General features: G+C 43.5%; 1 protein-coding gene across 2 annotated transcripts in view; it reads left to right on the forward strand.

Annotated features, from left to right (window-relative positions):
* Window positions 1-346: 346 nt before the first annotated feature.
* Window positions 347-22,245, forward strand: part of lasp1 (LIM and SH3 protein 1) — a 37,177-nt gene continuing 15,278 nt past the window's right edge. The window contains exons 1-3 of one of the 2 annotated variants that reach the window (XM_083780185.1): window positions 347-827; window positions 13,239-13,333; window positions 20,918-21,002. In XM_083780185.1, coding sequence (XP_083636311.1) covers window positions 759-827; window positions 13,239-13,333; window positions 20,918-21,002 — 249 coding nt within the window. In that variant the 5' untranslated portion in view covers window positions 347-758. The remainder of the gene's footprint in view (window positions 828-13,238; window positions 13,334-20,917; window positions 21,003-22,245) is intronic. The other variant, XM_083780184.1, reaches the window with a different exon arrangement.

The following is a 22,245-nucleotide window of genomic DNA, read 5'->3' on the forward strand; positions in this document are numbered from 1 at the left end:
GTTGTAGTTCTCATCATCTGGCAGCAGGTGTCGCCCGAACCAAATACATCTATAGCTAGGATCTCAAGTAGGACACAGGGCGAACGTGGCAAAAAAGAAAAATAGATAAAGATCATATTATGATTTGAGTGTCAGAGTGTGTTACAGTTACAGTATGTAGACATTTAACTAAATGGAAGCCCGGATAGTGTACAAATGGAAGGAAGGGGGCCCTGTGGGTCCATTTCAGTTCCATTCAGGACCTAACGTGATTTACTGACTGTGTGTGCACAGCACAACACAGGCCAGGGCACCGCCGCCTCCATGAAACACACTAAAATCCCCCAATTCACAAAATCAGACAACGAGAGAGAAAAACACTTCCCCGCTCCCAGGAACAGTCAGTGAACCTCCTCCCACCCTGCTCCTCCTGTTGCCTTCTCCTTCTCTTCCTTTTCTCATCGTCTTTCTCAGGAGCGCGTGGTGGTTGGGGAAGAGAGAGAGAGAGAGATCGCGCTTTTCCGTTCCGTGTCTGGTTGGTGACTGACAGCCAGCTGTGAGATTAACGTACAACACCACGGACATACAACAACAAGCTCTTCGCGGATTCCATTATTCAAAACTGTACAGCGATATTTCTCAACGCTACTGGCACCGCTACGCTTGGACTGGAGGAAAACCGCTCGGCTGTATTAGTATAGTCGGTGTATTATTTACAGTACTGCATTTATATTATATTGAGTTGTTAGCTAGCTAACCCAGAAGAGCATTCCTCCAACATGAACCCGTTGTGTGGCAGATGTAATCGAGTCGTGTACCCCACGGAAAAAGTGAATTGTCTGGACAAGGTAAGAAAAGGCGTTGCTTTTTTTTGCTTTCGCCTTTGAAAATAAAGTATTTTTAATTGTAGTTCTAATCGTACTTGTAGTTTTTTGTGTTGTTTTTACACCCGAAGGAATTCTTCTAGGCCGTTTTGTGAATGACTTGAACATCCATTAGGACAGGTATGTCGCTAGCTAGGCAAGCTAACGTAGGTTACACAGCTAGCAGTTAGCCACAATCGCTAGCCGTGTACATTAAGGCGGACCCCTGCTATTAAACCCCCCCCAGCTGTTGATGTGATCCGACTTGGATGCTTGTTACCAGACAGTATTATTTTTGATCAAACGAAGGCCATATATTGATGCTGCACACGCCATAACATCATCACTTAAACGAATACATAAGAATGCTTCACAAAATTCGTCCTGCCCTGTCTGGGCCTGTATGGACTGTCTGGTTCTACACTATACTTGATATATTGATGAGTAAATAACGGTTAACGACATTCCTTTTGTGGAAGAACTCCCTTCAGGTATAACGTTGGGTCATATTGTTAGACCATTTATGATAAATATCATTTTGAATCTGTTAACTTCCTTGTTGGCTTCACTTCATGACCCAAATTGAATTCCTTTCTATAAATTGTCCGGGACGAACATGCATTGGTTTTGGGAGATGTATCAAATAAAATGGCCCAATTCAAGGTGAAGTATTATTTGTTTGTTTCATTACCACATGAGCTGAGCCCCAGTATCCCTGGGGGGAAATTTGCCTAAAATACAAAAAAAAAGCTGCAATCAAGAACTCAAATGTGTCAGTTGAGACACAGGTCTGTTTTACTAAGAATAGAAGGTTTAAGTGGTTAAACTTTAGCCTAATCTGTGCCCAGGTAGTAATCTAACCAACCCGATCCATACTCACTTCAGACAGTGAAGTCACTCAAATAGCAGCTACCCTAGCCCTACAAGCAGAACCCAATGGTTCCGAGAGGGGCTACAGCTACCCTTGAGTTCGTTTTTTACAGAAATATAACATTTCCTGAAAGATTCCGTGTCTATGCTTGAGTTCTGAAATGAAGGTTTCTACATGTAATATGATTTTGTTGTTAGGCATATTGTATATTGATTGCTCAATGAAACCGTTGACACCATAACCTTTTTGATAACTGTTACATTATGTAAAGCATTAGCCTATATGTACTGGATTTACGCATAAGAGATTTTATGGGGATCTATTTATTGGGATATGATTCGATTTTTTGTATGTGTGTTGGATATGATGTGGTGCTAGGGACAAGCAGACAATTTGTCTAATGGACATCCAAACGGTCATTCAGAATCAATCCCTGTCAAGAGGTCCTTCTTTATCTATTGGGGTCGATAGATGGAGGGGTGGGAATTGGAGGAAAGCACATTATCTAAAGTAACATTACCACTTGATTGGATGTCTTGATGCTCAGTTGCATGCATCAGGTTTTGAATGCTCCATGACTCATGGTTCCCACAAAGTGCAGTGGAATGGAATTTAATTATGGTATATTTGTTTCAGCATGCCTCGGCATGTAACAAACAACCAGCATAAAAACTATTTATGCTCAATTTAGGCTCAAAGAGCCATGAGGTACTATTAATGAATGGTCACAAGTGGATCTTCTTAAAATAAAATGTGTTGTGGAATCTGCCCTGAGCTGGGTGCATTCCAGCAGACAGACACTCCCATAAAACGTGCTCTGTCAGAGGCCCATTGCTGTCCTTTCTTCTCGGAGACATGCACAGGAGCAGCGCTAGAGGAGTCTGTCTTTGCTGCCATTGCGCATCAGCACTCACCCGATAGACACACTAAACACCCTCCTCTTCCCTCTGTGGCTCTTGCACTGGCTGCCCTTCTAGTTTGCTTAAAGCAGTCGAGATCGCAGTGTCTCTGGGGATCTTCTTTTTTGTAAAGCTGATGTTGGTTCAGGTGAGGGAAGCGGATTCTTACTGCAAATGTTGCTGCTATGGCTTCCGCTGCAGCATTGGTTAGGTTATCCTATATCCATAGCCACAAAATTGAATACATTTACCAGGAAATATCTTCCTGTCATCATGGCATTCTGTGCACAGCCCATGCCACAGTCTTGCTGGTCTGTCAACCACCATTCCTGTACAGCTGGGCAGGGCTCAGCACGGGGAGGGGGCAGTTGAGGACGTGGAAAAGGCAGGAAGTGACTGATAGGTGAGACTTTTGATGAATAATACTATGTCTGCTTCTCTTGCCTTCAGTAGTTGGGGTGTTTGTTGGTGCCTTATGAAAATGAAAGAGCTGCTTGTTAATGTATGGCTCAGTTTTATTCACCATACAAGTATTTGTGGGCTGCTGAACTGTGGACAGCTGTTGAAGTTGGGCCAAAGGAACTTGGAAGGATGAGGGAATGGAGACAGTAGTGTTATTCATTATTGGCATTGCATAATATGTGAACCATATTAGTACAACATGTTACATGGGCCGTCAGAAGGTTCATGTTTTTAGAAGGAGTGGATGTGATTGTGGTTGTGGCAGTAGTGGCTCATGATTGAGTCATGTTGATATTAAAGCTGCAATCCATAACCATAATCCATAATCCATAATTAATGTCCTAACAGAGATTTGAACGGTCAGGGGAGATATTTTCACCATGAGATTATCCACTGCGCAGATACATTCTGGATTGCAGCTTTAATGTCCATTTGTGAGACACAGAATTAATGTAGTTAATTAACTAGTTGTCTCCACCAGGCCGAAGGCATGGGGGGAGAGTATGTTTTGCACTCCGTCCGTCCGTCCGTCCGTCCGTCCGTGTGTGTGTGTGTGTGTGTGTGTGTGTGTGTGTGTGTGGGAGAGTATGTTTTGCACTCCGTCCGTCCGTCCGTGTGTGTGTGTGTGTGTGTGTGTGTGTGTGTGTGTGTCCGTCCGTCCGTGAGCAGCTAATCTCGGCCACCGTTAACCCGGTCGATGCCAAATTTTGCACACACACTCCCTGGATGCCAACGATGAACCTCTGCCCCAAACTTTCCAGAACGGCCTGTTATAGCGCCACCAGGAGGCCGCTTTGTGCAAAACAGGTTTTTGCACAGCACACCTACAGATTTTGTCCAAACATCACGCAAATTGGTACACAGTCTCTCTAGAGCCATTCAACCAAACCGGTCTTTCAGATTTCTCACACTCCATCCTGATTGGTTAAGATTGGCTTCCAAAGTTCACAGGAGTGCTCAGTTTCAAACAAAATGCTGCAAATCATGAACACATCGCGTGATTTCCGTGAAATTGTGCACCCACATTCCCACTAGGCCGAGGACAAAATGCCACATGAACAATTTCAACTCAGCCTCAAGGTGGCGCTATAACTGGCCGAAAAGTGTTTTTACCTCTAACTGCACGGATCTGTGGATAACCTGGTGGAGACCTGTGCCCAGAAGGGCACTTTTTCTAGTTATCAAGTGTTTAGGCTGATCTCTCATTGAAACTATAACCACTCGGTGACAGTCAATAGTAATCCTACTTATTTCATGGCCTGGCCTACTAGGTTCAGTAGGTTGGATGTAGTCTGTTTCTAGGATAGCAACTAACTACCGTGTTTCAGTGAAATTCCTGAAATTTGGAATTGTTACAATATGTAAATTTGGAATTATCCTGATTCTATTTACATAGTTAACTTAAAACATCTGTTTCTGTTCTGCAGTGGGAAGGTAACTATTTTGTACAAAGCACGGGAGCTGCGCCTGTGCATTAAAACTCTTGTGTTTGATCATAATATAGTATTAGGTACTGCACACACTGTGTTAGTACTGGACTGGTATGTTTGTATTGTCTTCACAGCTAGCTTAGCATTACAATTGATCTGGTTGGGCTTGGGGTGCAAGCAAGTACGAGCGGCAGGAGAGAGCACCTAATTTCTGCTGCTGTCTGAGTTTCATGAAACCGCTGAAGAAGAGAGGTTGATGTTCTAATGATATCTTTCCCTTGCCGCAGTTCCAGAAAAAAAACGTAAACATTTTAAACCTGGTAGTGTCTCTATTTTGGCGATGTCATTATAGGCAAAAAAAAGTAAGAAAAAGATAAGAAATCACAATTTATTTGTTTTTATAATGGCAAATCACAATTTATTTATTAATTATATATATATATATATATATATATATATATACACCGGGTGAGCAGTATGGGTTAGCGCCCAAGCCTGTGTCCTCCGTGAGGAGGACCTCACCTTTGGGAGGGCCATGCAAGCGGAACCGCAGCACCATGTCCCTGCAGAACCATTGCCCACCACTCCTGAATGAACTGTCTGGTGCTGGGACTCTGGTGCAACGCACAGGCCCTGAGCCTGGTGAGAGCAGGAGTGGACCTGGTGAGACGTAGGAGGGGCCCGGACAGGAGACAACCCACAGAGCCTAGTCCCTCCATGCGTACCGCCCAGCCCTGGCAGAGTAGTTTTGGAGTAGTTCCAACAGATTGTGTGCCCCTGGTTTTTCCCTAGTGGGACTGATTGAGGGTAGCTACTGGGACGTAAGTCGGGACTTTATCACTCCCGGCTGGGTCGCCTGAGTGAGGGGTATGATGTTGAGAGACCAGAAACCCCGTTGACCTCAGGATACATCACTGAGGAAACAAACACAAAAAACGCTGAGCAATGAAAACACCATTAAACAGAGCAAACAGAGAGGAGGGGGAGTTTCTGTTCAAGACTAGTCCGTGAGTTCTTCTACTATGACGGTGTGGTTACAAGCTCACAAGTTGATCACCTTGTATGGAGGTGTCACCATGCTATGCATTGACACATCGCTAATATGCGATGCATTATGAGCTTGTAAGTGGTTAATAACAGTGAGCCACATCCTTGCTGATTTTCACCATAGGGTGAGGCATTATTGTAATGTCATTCTTTATTTTATTCAGAACCACATTAGCTGCCACCAAAGCATGAACTGCTCTTACTTGGGTCCACAGCAAAAGATAATAAAACAAATATGTGAGTGTGAGATGATATCACATACATATAACACAGTGACATTACACAACATAATTATAACATGGAACAATCTTTACTATAAGACGATAAAGTTAAAAAGGGGGAAAAAAGCACGGCGACTACCCATCACATTACATTCCATCAAGGTTATTCAGGTCAGTTAATAAACATAGAGCACCGAAGTCCTGACGTAACTCGCTCATCCCTTCGATTCCCCTGGTTCACGGAAGTAATTTCTCTATGGAGAATAACATGGGGTGATCTTAATATCGTCTACTATAAGCGTTGTGGTCCAAAAATAAACAAGCTGTCTCGGCGTTATTGTCACGGAGGTGTCTCTGTATCGTTTGCAACAGTCAGTCACTCATATATGATACAGTCTGCTTCTAGCGAAAATCTAACTAATTCAGTAGCAGTAACATTAGCGTTTTCTCTCAGTCAGTTGATTCTTCATATCCATTAGAGTGAAGCGGCCGGGATGACATGTTCATTTTTCAAACACAGTTCTTATATGAAGCAATCTAAAAATCCTCCTATGGTGATTTCAATGCAACTAAAAAAATACATGAACCTGGGGACTGACGCCCTCTACTGAAAGTGACGTCAGACTTCGGTGCTCTATTAGGGTTATTGTTCGGGATCTGATGGTAATTCCGACGGAGCATTAAGGCTCATACATAGTCTGGATTTACGGTGGTGGGGTGACCACCGAACTACAACATGACGTCACGAGCCGCGGTGAAGAGCAAACCACCGCCACCGCTCCAGCCCTTCTCTCTGTTTTTACTCACCACCGCTCAACGTTATTTCAGCTCCGGTGGTCAGCTCACCACCGGAGCGGTGGTCACCTTACCACCGAAAATCCAGACTATGAATAGGCCTTTAGTCCGACATGCAGGAACAACGGTCGGACTAGCGCTCGGACATGTGCTGCTCCCGTGCTTGCGGTTATGGTTAGGTTAGGGTTTGAGGTAGGTTGTCGGTCTAATGACTGTCGGACCAATAATGGTGTCGGGGTAACAAATTTGCAACCTTTACTAGATTTCTTTAGGCGATCTCATGGGCCTTTGTCTGATAGTGATCCATGTTTTTCTATACGGTTTCTCATACTTGTTGTGGACATGCAGATGTTTTTCCTGTGGTACCAGTTTTGTAATGTCTGTTGGCTAGCCTAAGTTTAGATGTAGTATTCTGAGAGCTGATTCATGTTGTCCAAATCAAATGCCATATGAGGTTGGAGTCAGAGCAGCCTTTACGAGTCACCTCCTGATGACTGTCAAATCCAACAACAACCCGAGGAAGTAACTCCTGGTTGTCAGTTAGAAGTCAGGTACTTCTCTAATGCATATTTCATCAGAAGAGGAACTTACAATAGATTGGAATACAATACACAGGTGAATGCTCTTCTCTGCAGTCTCCCTCCACAAGTCAAAATATTTGAGATGGAAGACAAAGTGACAGTTGTCCACATTTAGCCTGGAAACCAGATACATCTGCCACGGGGAAAAAAAATCCCTGGGGAGATTGATCCTCAGTTTGAATTACATTTCGCTCACCCCAGAGTTGTGGGTGACCAATCGGAGCCCACCATTCAAAGTGAGACGTTTTTGCTGTGACGTTGGAATCTGTTTGTTTGAAGTAATGGACGGTAGATTGTATTTACTGTCAGTGTCAAATCATGGCTGGCTGTCGGCTAATAAAATGTTTCCACCATACAAATTGATTCCATTCAGGAACTGAAATCAATGGGCCTCATTCACAAAGCTTGAGTACGAACAGATAAATGATGAGTTCACGATGAGTTCACGATGATTTCATATACACGATGAGAGCAATATTTCATAAAGCGGATCCATTGCACAAGGATTTTTAGTTGCCATGTCACTCTGATGATACTGCCTCTTTTATATATACACCTTGGGTATAATCAGGTTAATAATTATAATTAATAATTATAATCAGTATTATTTGACCAGCATTGGGAAATTAACACCATCCTTTTGTAGCGATGGTTGCCCTAATTAATGTACACTAAGTCTAAGAATGATATATTAAGGGCGACCCAATGCATCAGTGAATCCCTGGTTCGATTCCTGGCCAGCCGGACCATTAAAATGGTCCTTCAGCAAATTTAGCTGAAGGTCATCCCCTACTCTCTGTGCATTCCCTGCCTCTATCCACTGTCGGTGTGACAAATGTCTTACTGACACAGCTTTATTTAGCACAATGGTTGGTCAATCGCTTCCTTTTGGTAGTATCATACAATGCTTTTGCAATGTTTTTTGAGTTTATTTATTTAATTCCACAATTTTGTAACGTATTTTCTACCCGGTGCCTAAACTGTAATCAGCTAAACTGTAACAGCTTACCAAAACAGTTGACTGCTGCTATATTATTATATTACAACATAATGTTATATGATATCATTGACCTAAATGGCGTTATATCAACATGGATAGTATGATTTAAAAAAAATAACTTTGGACAGGTGGAAAACTTTAGTTAAAACTTGCAGTTGAGTGACTCATTACTTTACCTGGGTTATCTTCTGATAGTTATACTTGAATGTCCACATGAAAGATGAATGAAATAATAATCCCGTTTAGTGTTTCATTAGTGCGAGCGTGACAAAATAGGCTACAGCTGTTGTTACGCAGCTGCTGCTCGCTCAACACACACAAATACCAAGGATTCGACAGAGTGATGTCACTGTTAATATGCTATGCAACACGAAAGTAGCAAGGACTCGAAGCTGTTTATAGTATACCACAGTTGGTGAAATCACTGTAGAAACCGTGGTATCTTTATGCTAATAAGTCAACTTTCCACCACTGTTTGGAAAATCCTGATGACGCAAGGTTCTAGATTCATGGCCCGTCCCTTCTTGCGTACCGGTGGCACCAGTCCGTGTACCAATGGTTGCTGAGAATCGAACCCGGAACCTTCTAGCTGTGAGGAAACGGCGCTACCGACTGCGAAGTTGCTCAAACTGCCAAGTTGCTGCGAATGGTCTCTTATACAGTGCATAGGCGAACTTTATCTTCATCCTTACATGAGAAGAGTTTGTCAGGCTGAGCATGCAGCATGTTCACTCTTGAGCGGAGATGTCCCTGCTGACGTGCATGCATCATACCCAGCAACAGATAGCCCTCCGTACTGTACACACATTCTAACCATTTATTTATGTCCACACAAAGGATATGCATACAAGGACACGAATATTCTAGGTGCATTAGAGTTGCATCTACAAAGTCATGCCATGTGTTTTCCAATTATAGCAGAGACACCACAATACTTTTCCAGCCTTTTTGCCTCCTTTTAGGGCATCTCAAGTTGTTGGAACCTTCTAACAACCAGTCTGTGCGTATGTCCTAGGCTGCACACACACACACACACACACACACACACACACACACACACACACACACACACACACACACACACACACACGTGTAGACACATACACCCTGAAGCAGCACTGATGCAGGACGACAGTCCTGATATTATGGGTGAATTATTTCTAGGGCTCCGTCTCTGCAGTGGCCTGGATTTCCAGATGACTGCCAGATCCCGCCTCACCACCCAATAGCAAGGGGTCTGGAGTTGTTGGATTTGGCCACTGCTTGATAGCCTTTCTTCTTCTTTTACTTGGGAGCTCAACCCTAGCCCAACCCCCTTCCTCTTTCTTGTTCTCCTCCCTCTCCCTTTGGCTCTACATTCACCTGATAGGGTCATGGGATCTGTGTGGACTGCGGTGGGGATTGTCCTGGTGGAATGTGGGTCGGCAGGTTGGACTAGGTTCAAGAATTGTTGAGTAAATACTGGAGTTCAGCATACCTGCACTCTGGAAGCAACCCAAGGCAAATATTTACACCGGGAACCAGCAGGAGGATCAAAGTCCGCGCTCAGCTGATCAGCTCACCTTGAATCACACCCTCCAGGATTAGCATTCTCGCCTCTATTAGAATTACACTCTGTTTCGTTTAAGATTACAGATTTATGGAGGTGCCCACACTACCCAGGGCAGGGAATCATGCGACAACCATCATCAAGGGAAATATCAGATTGGGCCATTGTACGACAGGTAGATGGACTGACTACTGTGCCTTACTGCAGTGCCTTCTAAGATGGCAACTGGCTGCCTTAGCTCAAAATAAGGACATTTTAACCTTACCTGCCTGCTTATGGTTGGTGTTCTGATTCTGAAATGGGATTTGGTGTTGCAGTGATATAGTCAGAAGAACAGAGTGGAGGAGGAAAGAGCGACATGATGTGTCCATCTGTGACTCCTGCTGTTGTTGATTGTTATGTACTGTATTGTGAGCTATTAGTTATTCTAGGGTTTGGCCCAACGGAGATGGCTGTGCAGATCAGAGCTCCACTGACCATAACTCAAAGCCTGTGTCCAGTAGGGGCCACGCCTTTTGTCTGGCCCAATGTGCCATTACGTCTATTAAAGCCACACACACTACGACTATGCTGTACCCTGACTGTTTCCCCTTGTTGACACATACCATCCAGGGTGGTCTATTGCATCCAGAGAGAACAAAGTACACCATTCTTCTAGCCAGACTATTGTCCCATAAAATGCATGGACAATGACATAGGCTTTTTTGGGATCCTTCCTGAGTTAAATGCTTATCGTAATGATTATCACAGTGCTATCATTGATAGGAGTGGGATGATGGTGGCTGTCATGTCCCGACTGCCTCAGCAGGCCTCATCTTGATGATTTATTGTTGGCCCGATATCAGTGCTATAGCACGTGTGTTATCAACCTGTATCTGTTCACAAAAGTGGAATGATAGATACGTCTGTCTGACAATCCAGACCCCATTCCCTGCCATTGTAAGATTGCATAAAATGTAATATGCGTTCATTGCGTTGTATGTGTGTGGGGACATTATTCTTTTACATGCTCTTGTAATTTACATTTCTCTTGTTTTCATGGTCTTCAGGGCTGTTTTGTTTGGAAATGAGTGTGTACACACGGTAAAATCTTCAGTGCTAATTTAATTATTTATTACCGAGTTAAATGAACACTGAGAATTTTTGTGTGTGGGCAGTTGTTGCTGAAAGTGATAAAGAGTTTGAGAAAGAATGAGAGGGATGGGCGAACGCCCTGAGGCCATGTTAAGGACTCCCTCTATTGCTCTCTTTTCTTTCTCCCTCTGCACTCTTCCCTCCCTCCCTTCCCTAGATGATAGCAGGAGCAGCCAGATCATTGCCTCACTCCTCCCTGGTGTTTCTCTTCTATACCATCTCGCTCTCACCCCATTTCTCTCCTTCCTTTCATGTTCTGTCACCCCTTCAGCTATGCTACTTGCCCCCCCCCTCCTCTTTATCCTAGGCCCCTTTCTGAGCCCCCAGGCTGCAGATCAGCCTTGTGCCAAATCGGGGAGGGAGGCAAGGCTCTTACGAGGACATGGAATAGATGGACAGACAGACGCAGGCCTGCAGAGAGGAAAAGACGTATTGAGAGCAGAGAGAAACAATGGCACTGAGACCAAGCTGGGCATGGGAACAGTTTTTTAAGTGGCACACCAGGCACACAGTCAGAACTCAGAAGAAACTGTGTTTTTTGTATGTAGCTTTAATGGATATCAAAAGAAAATGTTGCTTTGTGTGCATGCATATTACGCTGTGAAGACTGAAGACCTCCTAAATAGGTGTGAAGATTAAGAACTAGAAAATAGCAACGTTATGGCTAGAATAGATGATGATGTTGATGCATGGCTTTGCCACCACGTGATTGCAGACACGCTGGTGCTCCTAGCCTCCTGAGAAGTTGGGTTATAAATAACTCCTTTACATCTGAGAGGGAGAGAAAGGGAAGAAGTTTGGATTCCCTTAATCCTCCAACAAGCCTCCCCTCTGTCTCTCTGCAAGTCTCTCTAACTGTAAAATCAGCACCCATACTGTACTCATCTGTGTTGACATGTTTGCTAATTGCTCATGCAGCAGACATTTCCCGACAAATGTGACAGATGGCCCCATGTCGCCTAGCTCAAATCCAAAATGTGCCTAAATATGTGATGTAACTTTTGGCTTAGAAAATAGTAAACTGGGTGGGCATTTTACCAAATGGAGAAGTAGCACTTACATTCTCAAACTCCAGCTGTTTAGTGTTTATGCTTCTGTCTGTGTCTGATGTGTGCATCTCTAAATTCAAAAAACCTGTCTGACTGTGTGTGACTGTCCCAGGCATAACTCGGGTACTGTCCGGCGTCCACAGGGGAAATTTGGTTTCCCACAAGGGGCGCAGAGCAATTAGGGGTTAAGTGCTCAAGGACACTTCAACACATTGTTGGCCATGCCTGGAATCGTACTTTGGACAACTGGGTACTGCAGTTCCCCAGGCAAGGCAGGCATGCTTTCTCACCATTCAGCTATGCCACCCCCTTAGAACTTGGCGTGTGTGTATTGCAGAGGGGGCTCTGTGCAATGCAGAGTGGGAATTTGGTCAGACCAACTGTTGTGAACAACAAACAAAAAAAACACATGCCTGTATCTGTCTGTCCGTGGGTCTGTGGAGGATGCAATGAACCTATTTAGGGTTAGGCGTCGGCTTCTCTGATTGGCAAACCAACCCATCGGCTTCACAGCAGGTTTTTGGGTGGCATTACTCCCGACAACAGGTACAACAAGTCTCTGATAAGTACAGTAAGTGCAACGGGAAATGCATGAACAGGAGGTTGGCCATGGATTTGTAACTTTCATCTTTCCCATATGCTCCTGACTTGCATCATTCCCAAACTGACCGGTGGCTATTTATAAATCACCCATTGATTGTAATATCTGACGTTATTCGTACTGTGGCAACGGCTACAACTGTGTGTTCTGACAACGGGTACAATTGGTATTGCATAATTGGTTGGGGATGTATTCCTGACTTACATCTTTACAGAATTGCATGTCCTTGAGTAGCTAGTCGTAATTCAACACTGTTTACCTGTCCTGTCCTGTAGTGTAGAGTACTGGTAATCCAACTTTAACCATCAAGGAAAAAAAAGTGAAACAAAATAATGTACTTAACAAAAATGAAAAGTCACAAGGCATGAACACTTTCCAACTGTTCGCCGGACACTTACTTAGGTGTCACTGTGTGCATATGGGTTGAGACCTCTCATCTCTCCACTTCAAGGGGATTGTCACATGCAACAGGTCTCTGTCCTGAAACAGCATGGTCTGCTGCATGCCATCATTTTCCGGTTTTATACAATTGTTGTCAGCTTGCATAGCTGTAATAGTTAATCATTAGAAACAACAATCGCCAGGTCGGCTGCTAATGAAAGGCAAACAATAAATGTTCAAATCACTCCACAATGAAACGGTGTTAGGTGCGGAATCATTTGGTGTGTGTGTGTGTGTGGCTCCTTTTTTTAGTACAAACGGTACAACTGTGGAACACATTTTGATCTAATCTCTCTCCCTAATTTCTCTCTCTCAGTACTGGCACAAAGGATGCTTCAGCTGCGAAACCTGCAAAATGACTCTAAACATGAAGAATTACAAAGGCTTCGAAAAGAGACCATACTGCAATGCGTAAGTTGTTTTGTCATTTTTTTTGCATGTGCTGAAGTTATGTAATGTACAAATTTACACTCAGGTGGATGGACCTACATACAAAATATACTACCTCCACTCAAGAGTCAAGACATCTGCTAATGACTGCCGATTACTGTGTGTGTGTGTGCGAACGCATGTTCCAGGCCAGATGAAACATCTCTGTCCTGTGGCTTTTTGGCCATGTGTAGTGTGTGGGAAAGGCTGTGTCCCCCCTTACAATTTTCCTCTCACCCCCACCTATCTCCATGGGGAGGGGGGAGGAGGGGGTTGTCAACAATGGAAATTCCTTAAGTTCCTCTGCAGTGACATGCATATGCACCAATACCCACATGTCCACTCATGCTACCACGCACACGGTCACACTGCTACTCCCACACACATCCAGCAAGAGGAATCCATGGAATCTCCCTCCCTCGGTGCTCCCAATGATTTTTGCGCCGTGTGTGTGTGTGGAGGGAGAGTTTTGAAAGGGGATGCCAAGACAAGGCATTGCTTCATGTTCTGACAAGCTTCAGTGCTTTGACTTAACTCTCTGACTCACCAAATAGCTTGCTCACTTTGTAGTCTAATTAAGGGGCATACCATTCAAATCACATTGATTGACCGGTGATACATATACTGACAAGTGTTAATAACCAGACTTGACAGCGAAAGTTAAGAATCTTGTGAGACCGGGGGGCATGCATTCCTGCATCATCAAGCACAGTGAGGATTTGCAGAAACTAGAGCTGTAGTTTCATTTTCGGGTTTACTGCTCATCTTTGAACATACAAAAATCACACCCGTGTGATTTTTATAGCATAGGAGTCTAGTTTGTAGTGTACCGCCCCTCTATGCCCAGTAAAGCATAGGAGTCTAGTTGTCTCCACCAGGCCGAAGGCATGGAGAGAGAGTATGTTTTGCACTCCGTGTGTGTGTGTGTGTGTGTGTGTGTGTGCGTCCGTCCGTCCGTCTGTGGACAGCTAATCTCTGGCACCGTTGGCTTGATCGCAGCCATACTCTGCACAGTACACACACACTCCCTGAATGCCACAGCTGAACCTCTGCCCCAAGGTTTTCACATTGGCCTCTTATAGCGCCACCAGGAGGCCGCTTTGTGCAAAACCATTTTTTGGACAGTACACCTACAGATTTTGTCCAAACATCACGCAAATTGGTACACAGTCTCTCTAGAGCCATTCAACGAAACGGGTCTTTCAGATTTTTCAGACTCCATCCTGATTGGCTAAGATTGTCTACCAAAGTTCGCAGGAGTGCACGGTTTCAAACAAAATGCCGCCAATCATGAACACATTGTGTGGTTTCCGTGAAATTGTGCACGCACATTCCCACTAGGCAGAGGAAAAAATGCCACTGGAACATTTTCAACTCAGCCTCATGGTGGTGCTATAACTGGCCAAGTAACTGCACGATCTGTGTAAAACTTTGTATGCCAACTCCCTAGAGGCCAAGGTAAAACCTTTGCCTGGAATCTTTCATATCTGCTGTTTATAGCGCCACCAGGAGGCCGACACATTTTCTAATATTACTCCTTCAGATTTCATCCAAATCTCACGCAAATCGGTACACATGCTCGCCATAGTCAAGACGGGTTTGTTTGATTTCTCATAATCCATCCTGATTGGCTACGATTGGCTTCTAAAGTTTTCAGGAGTAGCCCGCTTTGTACCCGTTTTGTACAAATCGCCACAACTCAACGTAGCGTCCAATTGCAGTGCAACTGCATGCATATTTCCACTAGGCTGAGGAAGAAATGCCACTTACGTTTTTTAAATCAGCATCATAGTGGCGCTACAACAGGCCAAGTCGCGACACACACACACACACACACACACACACACACACACACACACACACACACACACACACACACACACACACACACACACACACACACACATGTTTATATTAGTCCGAAACATTTTGCCAAACGTCACACACACTCCTATCCTCCTGGTGGAGGCCTGTGCCCAGAAAGGCACTTTTTCTAGCTTGTAGCTTGTACTATGCCCAGTAAAGCGTGGGGCTCTCAGGCTATATGCATAGAGTGACGCTGTCGTACGACAAGGCTTCACGGCTACATTGAGTTAAATGGACAGACACTGATGTTTTTACTGTGCTATCATAGTTTGTTTGTGAAGGCTCCTGTCTTAGAGTTGCTATAAATAACCATATTTTTTAACATGGCAGCACACTTGTGAAGTTGTAATCATTTGTTTTGAGAACTGAACCTTTTCACAATAGATAGGCTCCGTCCATTTGTTTTTACCTAATTTAATTTTAAGACGTTTATATTTTGAGGAGAGTGATTATACACACATCACATTACAGCACCCATCATATTTAATTGAAAAATGAGTTAATAAGATTGAGACGCATCGTGGAATCAAATTGAATCATTAAGGTGAATTGTGAATGAAGAATCATGCCTCTATAAATGAACACAGGCTTTGGCACTGTGCATAAACATTGGCTGCCAACACTAGCATTGTTTCCTCATGGTACTTTTCTCACTATCCTATTTGACAGGATTGATGGCAGACAATGCTAATTAGTTGCCTCATTCCCATCATCCCATGTGAAGAAAATAATGTTTTGAAAAGTAATCCCTTTAATTAATAGAAAAGGACTGAAAACGGACTGTTTTCTTCCAAGGGAAATACAGTAGCCACCCCCCCTACAGTATACAATATGCTCCTCCATCTGTCTGCACCGCCCCTCATCCATTTTCAACAAGGAAAAGCATGTTATGCATGCACCACAGTTTTGGTGAGACTTAATGAGCTTTCCATCATGTTTTATACTCGACTAGTAGTAGTAGTTTAATTTGTCCAGATGCCTGAGACGTCTTTCTTTCTCATCTAGGTCATTTATTGCCCCTTAGCAGTTGTCCTCCAGCAAGCAATCTCTTGTGTCTGTGTGGAAAAAGCCCATTTATACTCTCGTTCAGAATGAATGCATAATATATGACCCTACATTCCCAACACAATATTAGGAATTGTTAATATACTCAGCTTTGAGGTTTAACCATTTATTTTAATCCATTAGTAAGTACATTTTATGTATAAAGCACCTTTCAAAACAATGTTACAAGGTTCTGTACAATGGATTGGACAACAATGTTAAACAACAAGTTAAAAACAAGGCACATAAGACCAATGACACATCAAGAAATAAAGCAAAACATTGACCTGCACAAGTGAGTCAGGTGAAAAATGCTTATGAAACAAATGTGTTTTTCATAAGCTCTTAATACAGTCAACTGAGTTGACTGAGCATTTTTTTAGAGGGCAGGATGATGAGTCAGTCAACTTGAGTTAATGACTACTATTACCCAAAATAGAATAATGGTACCAAACAAAGGTTGACAACTTGACTGTGTTCTTGTGTAATAAGATGGTAAGATTTAGCTACTACGTCTACTTCTTCTATTGGGGTTCATTGGCAGTTGGCATGTGCATTACCACCACCTACTGTTCTCTACTCTTCATTCGGACTGCTGATAGTCCTACATTGCCCGGATTTAATGTAACACTAGCCTAGCTCTGTGTCCCTGCTAGCTTCTTTCTTCTTCCCAGTGTATCGTATCGTTTGATGTGTCCATCTTGCAGGCAGGTTGTCACTACTTAAACTTCATGGCTTTGTGCAGACGACAAATCAAAATGTACTTGAGTTGTCGAGTATAAATGGGCCTTAACATCTTTATCCTTGACCACCAGTCCTTTTTTGTCCCCAGCATCCCATGTGTTCGAGTTCAGCAATATGAGGGCCCGTCAGACTCCGTTTATTTTATCACTTTCTGTTTGTTTAAAGCCATCCTCGTTAGAGTAAACATCATCAGTGGAACAGCCTCCCGCTCTAGGGGCAAGAATGTCGACCCCGCTCCCTGTAATTCATATGTGGTAGTCTACTGCATTTATAGTTACCCTTATATCTTCCTTCTGTAAATGATATACGCTTTGTTTGTTTCCACTAAATGCTCAAGAACTCATGAGCTGAGAATCCTTGCTCTCAGATTGGACAGCAGTAGCTCACATGGGAACGATGGGAGATTTAGAAAGGCAGATAAATAGATAAATTCTTGAGGTCCCTCGGATACCGTGGGAGCCATTGGTGGGATGTAGTCTCAGTGACCGATAGCGGGACAATGTTCATTTAAGATTGATCAATCAGTACTTCATCAGTAGTTATTTGACTTAACGTTACACTCCAGATTCCCATTCGCCACCATATTGCAGTTAGGGGACTTTTGGTGTGATGGTGTACTGTTAATGAATAACCACAGCGATTAGAAAAGCACTTTTCACAAATGACATCGCAGGCTGCTTCCTGCCTTTGATGTTTTCTGCGTTTGTCCCAGCAGGCAAGCAAGCTTGTGTTGTTACAGGAAGCTGATTGGGAAGGATGCCCAATCAGTGAAATTTCTCAAGACATGGTTTAACACATTAGTTTCAGTGTGTAGTACATTATGCCAGACTTAGCAAGCTGATGTCAGTCCGACTATAGTTCATCGCCACTAGGTCTTGCCTCTCTGCCTCTCTGTCTCTCTGCTTACCACCATCATCTCTACTGACAACCCTTCCTCCTCCTATTAAATATTAAGTGTGACTGTCTGAAATCTCTTGTCAACAATTTTTACAGTTAACTGTTGATTTGAGCCAGAGATCCATAGTGAGACTAACAGGAAATGGGGGGGACGGGGGGGACATAGACTGTAAATAATATGGACAAAGAGTTCCCCGGGTCTAACATGGACGTAAAATGAAGCCTGTAATTCCTTGCACTGTAAGTCGCCATATTTCTAGATCCGTTTGGGCCCAACTGGCCATTGGCTGGCCTAGACAACGAGGCGGGACTTCCCCCCCCCCCTTACTCTTCGTTGGTTTTTATTTTGACTGAACGGGGGGTGGCTCCCGTTCATAGACTGTAACGGTAGCCACGCCCCTCAGAACATACACGACTTTATGGTAATCTTTTTAATAAATGGGACCATGATTTTCCAAAAAGAATATTATGACATGAGAAATGAGACTTTAAACTAGTGACTGGAAGCAGAAAGTATTCATGACCATGTTTATTAAGGTAATACAGTCTAGGTGAAGTTGGGCCCAAATACATGGCCCTCTATGGAGCTATGGGTTTTTTTTGGGTCCAATGACAGCGACCACAACAGGCCATTATATGAACTTTCAGGAAGTCCCGATTTCCTTAGTGGCTTCACGAAATATCTGTCTGACTGCCCCCCTGGGGGGGAAGACACACAGCAAATGCCGTCGGGATCGGCACGCCGCCAGGCTGCCTCAGCAGCCTAGGTGCCCCATAGAGGGAGGACCAGACCTCAAATTTGAGGTCCGGGATGACGCGCGTTACGCACATGACGTCACTGAACGTCCGTCCAACTCCATGAACGTGCTGCAGTTCCACTTTTCGCCAGTAGGTACTGGCAGCTTTAACGTTGGATAGCCTGTGTGTGTGTGTGTGTGTGTGTGTGTGTGTGCGCGCCTAATTATTACCTGTGCATGTGCACCTGCAGTCACCACAACCACCATGTTGACTGCTCCGTCTCTACTCCCTACAAGCCTACATTAATCAAAGGGCTGTGTCGTGTATATGCATTACCTTCACCGCTGTGTTGGACCTATTCACTTGTTACACAGCCAGATAGATAGGTGATCATTCTAATGTTTGACTCATGCCATTGGTTGGACTAGTGCCTGCACTTTGCCTTAAACAAATGCATGATCACACACACTAACACATTACCTACTAGTCTCTCTTCAGCAACTATGCGTGCGTGTGCAGCACAGTTGTGTGTAATCTATTCAAATTGTCTCAAAATGTAAAGCACAGGCTCAAATGCTACATTTACCATGATAAGGATGTTGTAACTATGGGGTGTGCTTAAATGCACACCCTGTCTCTGCCCCAAGAGTAAGACTAGCAGTCTTCTTCAGGCACTACGATGCATTTTGTAAATCCGACCGTTTGTAACCGCACCACAAACCGGGCACGCCCAACTCCAGAAATAAAAAATGCACATTTTCATGACATTTTTAATAGACCAGTACATTATTATTGATACTAGAGTATAAAAACACTAGAGAAAGTATTTATTTTTTCTGTCTTACAAGATAGTTCTCTGCCTACTGGCAAATGAGTTGGCAACATGGAAAACCACAACATTTGGATGGATCTGATAGAAGCCTTTCAGTAAAATGAGCTCTAGTTGTGTGTGTGTGTGTGTGTGTGTGTGTGACTGTGTGTGGTACTAGTAAGAGAGGACACATGCATGCACAGACCTGTATTATGCTTTCTAGGGTATGGAATCGAATGCCTGGGTTGTATATGACTGGTTACATAGTTGAAACCCTCAAATGTTCGGCTCCAGTCTGCCTTTATATCCAATTACATGGTCCTCTCTCCACAGTTTGAAAGTACCCGTTTTCCTTTTTCAAGTGGCTGTTGATTTGCTTTTGTTTGTGCAATATTCAATGTACGATAAATTCAACCACATTCCTTTTGAACTTTACTTAAGTGGTTAACATGTTGTCAAGGATACGATAAACATGTTGCGTAAATATGGCTTGGCTAAAGCTAGGGGGGGTTGAGATTTTGAGGTCGCCCCACACCCCGAGGCAGGCTGTATACTGGAGTCCATATGAGAGTTTACATAAAGCTTCCTTTGCTCCTGGACTCGGATCTGTGTATTCGCTGCTTTCAGGACAAGACTCAACTGGCAGGCACTATTATTGGATTTAGCAGATCCTATAGAATAGAGACGCTGTCTTGTGTATAAAACATAGTGTTCACACACAAATCATTAACCACAAGTTTTATGAAATCAACAATAAGCCATCTTGCAATTAAAACCATTGGAATGTGTCTTTGTGTGGTGTGACTGTATCTATTCTATGTGGATGCCGATGCTCCATGTCTGTGACTTTGTTTGTTTGTGTGTGAATTTGTTTCAGGCAGTGCATTTTATCAAGGGCAGCAGGGGGTACAGTAGGTTGGTTATGGATGTGCGCTTGTGTGGTTGTCCAGAAAATTCCCCCGAATCCATTGAGAAAGAGCCTTGTGTTCACGCTCTGCTAAAGGAGCAGCCCATGACATCATTCACTCTCGCATAGCATGTCTCGGACCCTCTGCTTTTCTCTGTCTGATCATGATGCACGCTGTTCTTCATGTTGTTCCCTGTAGAGCTGTGTGTGTTCAATAAGCCTCGTAGCGTGTTTTCCACACCTGCCATGGCTTGCCTCCAAAATTAAACGGTCTCGAAGCTCTCTCGTCCACACAAATGAGGCCCTTTCTGCACACTTATTTTTCTCCCCACAGCATTATGTGTTCTACGGACAAGCCTTTTGTCTACAGGGGCTCCTAACTCAACCTGAGGACCACCTTGAGTGCGTAAATGCACTCTGTGGACCCGATGACTGCACACTTTTCACAAAAGCTATAAGCTTGTTTTCCACACTGGGTGCCTCTATAGAAGATGCTGTGAATGTCCTTTTGCTGTTATGATGTTTTATGCATTTGTGTGTGTGTATGTGTGTTTTACAGACACTACCCCAAGACAAACTTCACCTGCGTTGCTGACACTCCGGAGAACCTTCGCCTCAAACAGCAGAGCAAGATGCAGAGCCATGTAAGTCAAGTCCTTGTACCTGCAGCTGGCGACTGACTTATCTGTACAATGTAGTGTACACGCACATGTATTGTACACACGCACAAGTATATTTTATTCACACCTTGTCACAGTTGTAACTTTACAGTATTATACTATTTGCATATGTATATTTGTTTTAGCCCAATATCGTCATTTAACCCATTTTGGGCGGGAACCCCTTTTGGTGTTAGCATTACGTTATGCTTTAGCTATTGAAAAATAGCAGATCTACAAGCTCGAAGAACGACTGACATAGAAACATAGCTTTTTCAGAAAACTGTAGAATACATTTTCTGAATCTGATCTCACACACAAATCAAATCAATACGCACATCATGCTGCCCACAGTCAGTGGAGAGCTGCGCTCACCTGATAGAAGTTTGATTAAATGCAACATGCAGCTGTCTTGCATGTGCGTCTCACTCACATGATTCATGTCATAGTCTCTGCTTTCTGCTTGGGGTTTTCTCCACGCTATAGTTCCATGTGATTTGAGCATCGTTTCTGACAATTACCACCATTTTTTATTTTAGTATTGGTTTGTGACAGGCTCATTATTGTATGTTATAACTTATGATCGGGCTTCAACTCAATCGGTTTGGTTCAGGTCAGGTTTAAATTGAGATACCATATCATGTTATTCAAGCGAGTACTGTAATTGCATGTCAGCAGTTCTTTCTTTGAGCCAAAGATTTTCTTGAGGACTCTTGAGCAGGACTTTTGTGTGTGTATATATTTGCAATAGATCCCCTAAATAATTTCATGCCCAATCTAGATCTCACTGTCCTCAGGGATCAGGCTATTTTTAAACCACACAAAACACCAGCGTGGCTGTTACTGTATAAACTAAAATAACAAAGATCCAAATATATTCCTGGTAGAAGGGAAAAAGAGTTTAATTAGACCAAAATACCCATCTGAACTAGGCCATGTGTTATTGCCTGTAATAAAGACGATACTCTGATGGGGAGAGACTTGCCCTCCACCTCAGCAAGAGTCTTACAATAGCCTGAGCTTTCATAATGGCCTACCTACAGTATGTCAGACTTAACTATGCACGTGTATGGAAGTTAACCACCTTTAGGTTTAGCAACATTTCGGTATGCATTTCTGGTAAATTTAGCATTCATCGTCACTTTTGGGATGCTAATTCATGATTCATGTCCCCCTGGGAGACTGCTAGAGATATCACATATCCTCCATAAAATAAATGCATGCGTTA

Source organism: Protomyctophum parallelum, assembly GCF_964188405.1.
Source record: "Protomyctophum parallelum genome assembly, chromosome: 13".
Lineage (NCBI taxonomy): Eukaryota > Metazoa > Chordata > Actinopteri > Myctophiformes > Myctophidae > Protomyctophum > Protomyctophum parallelum.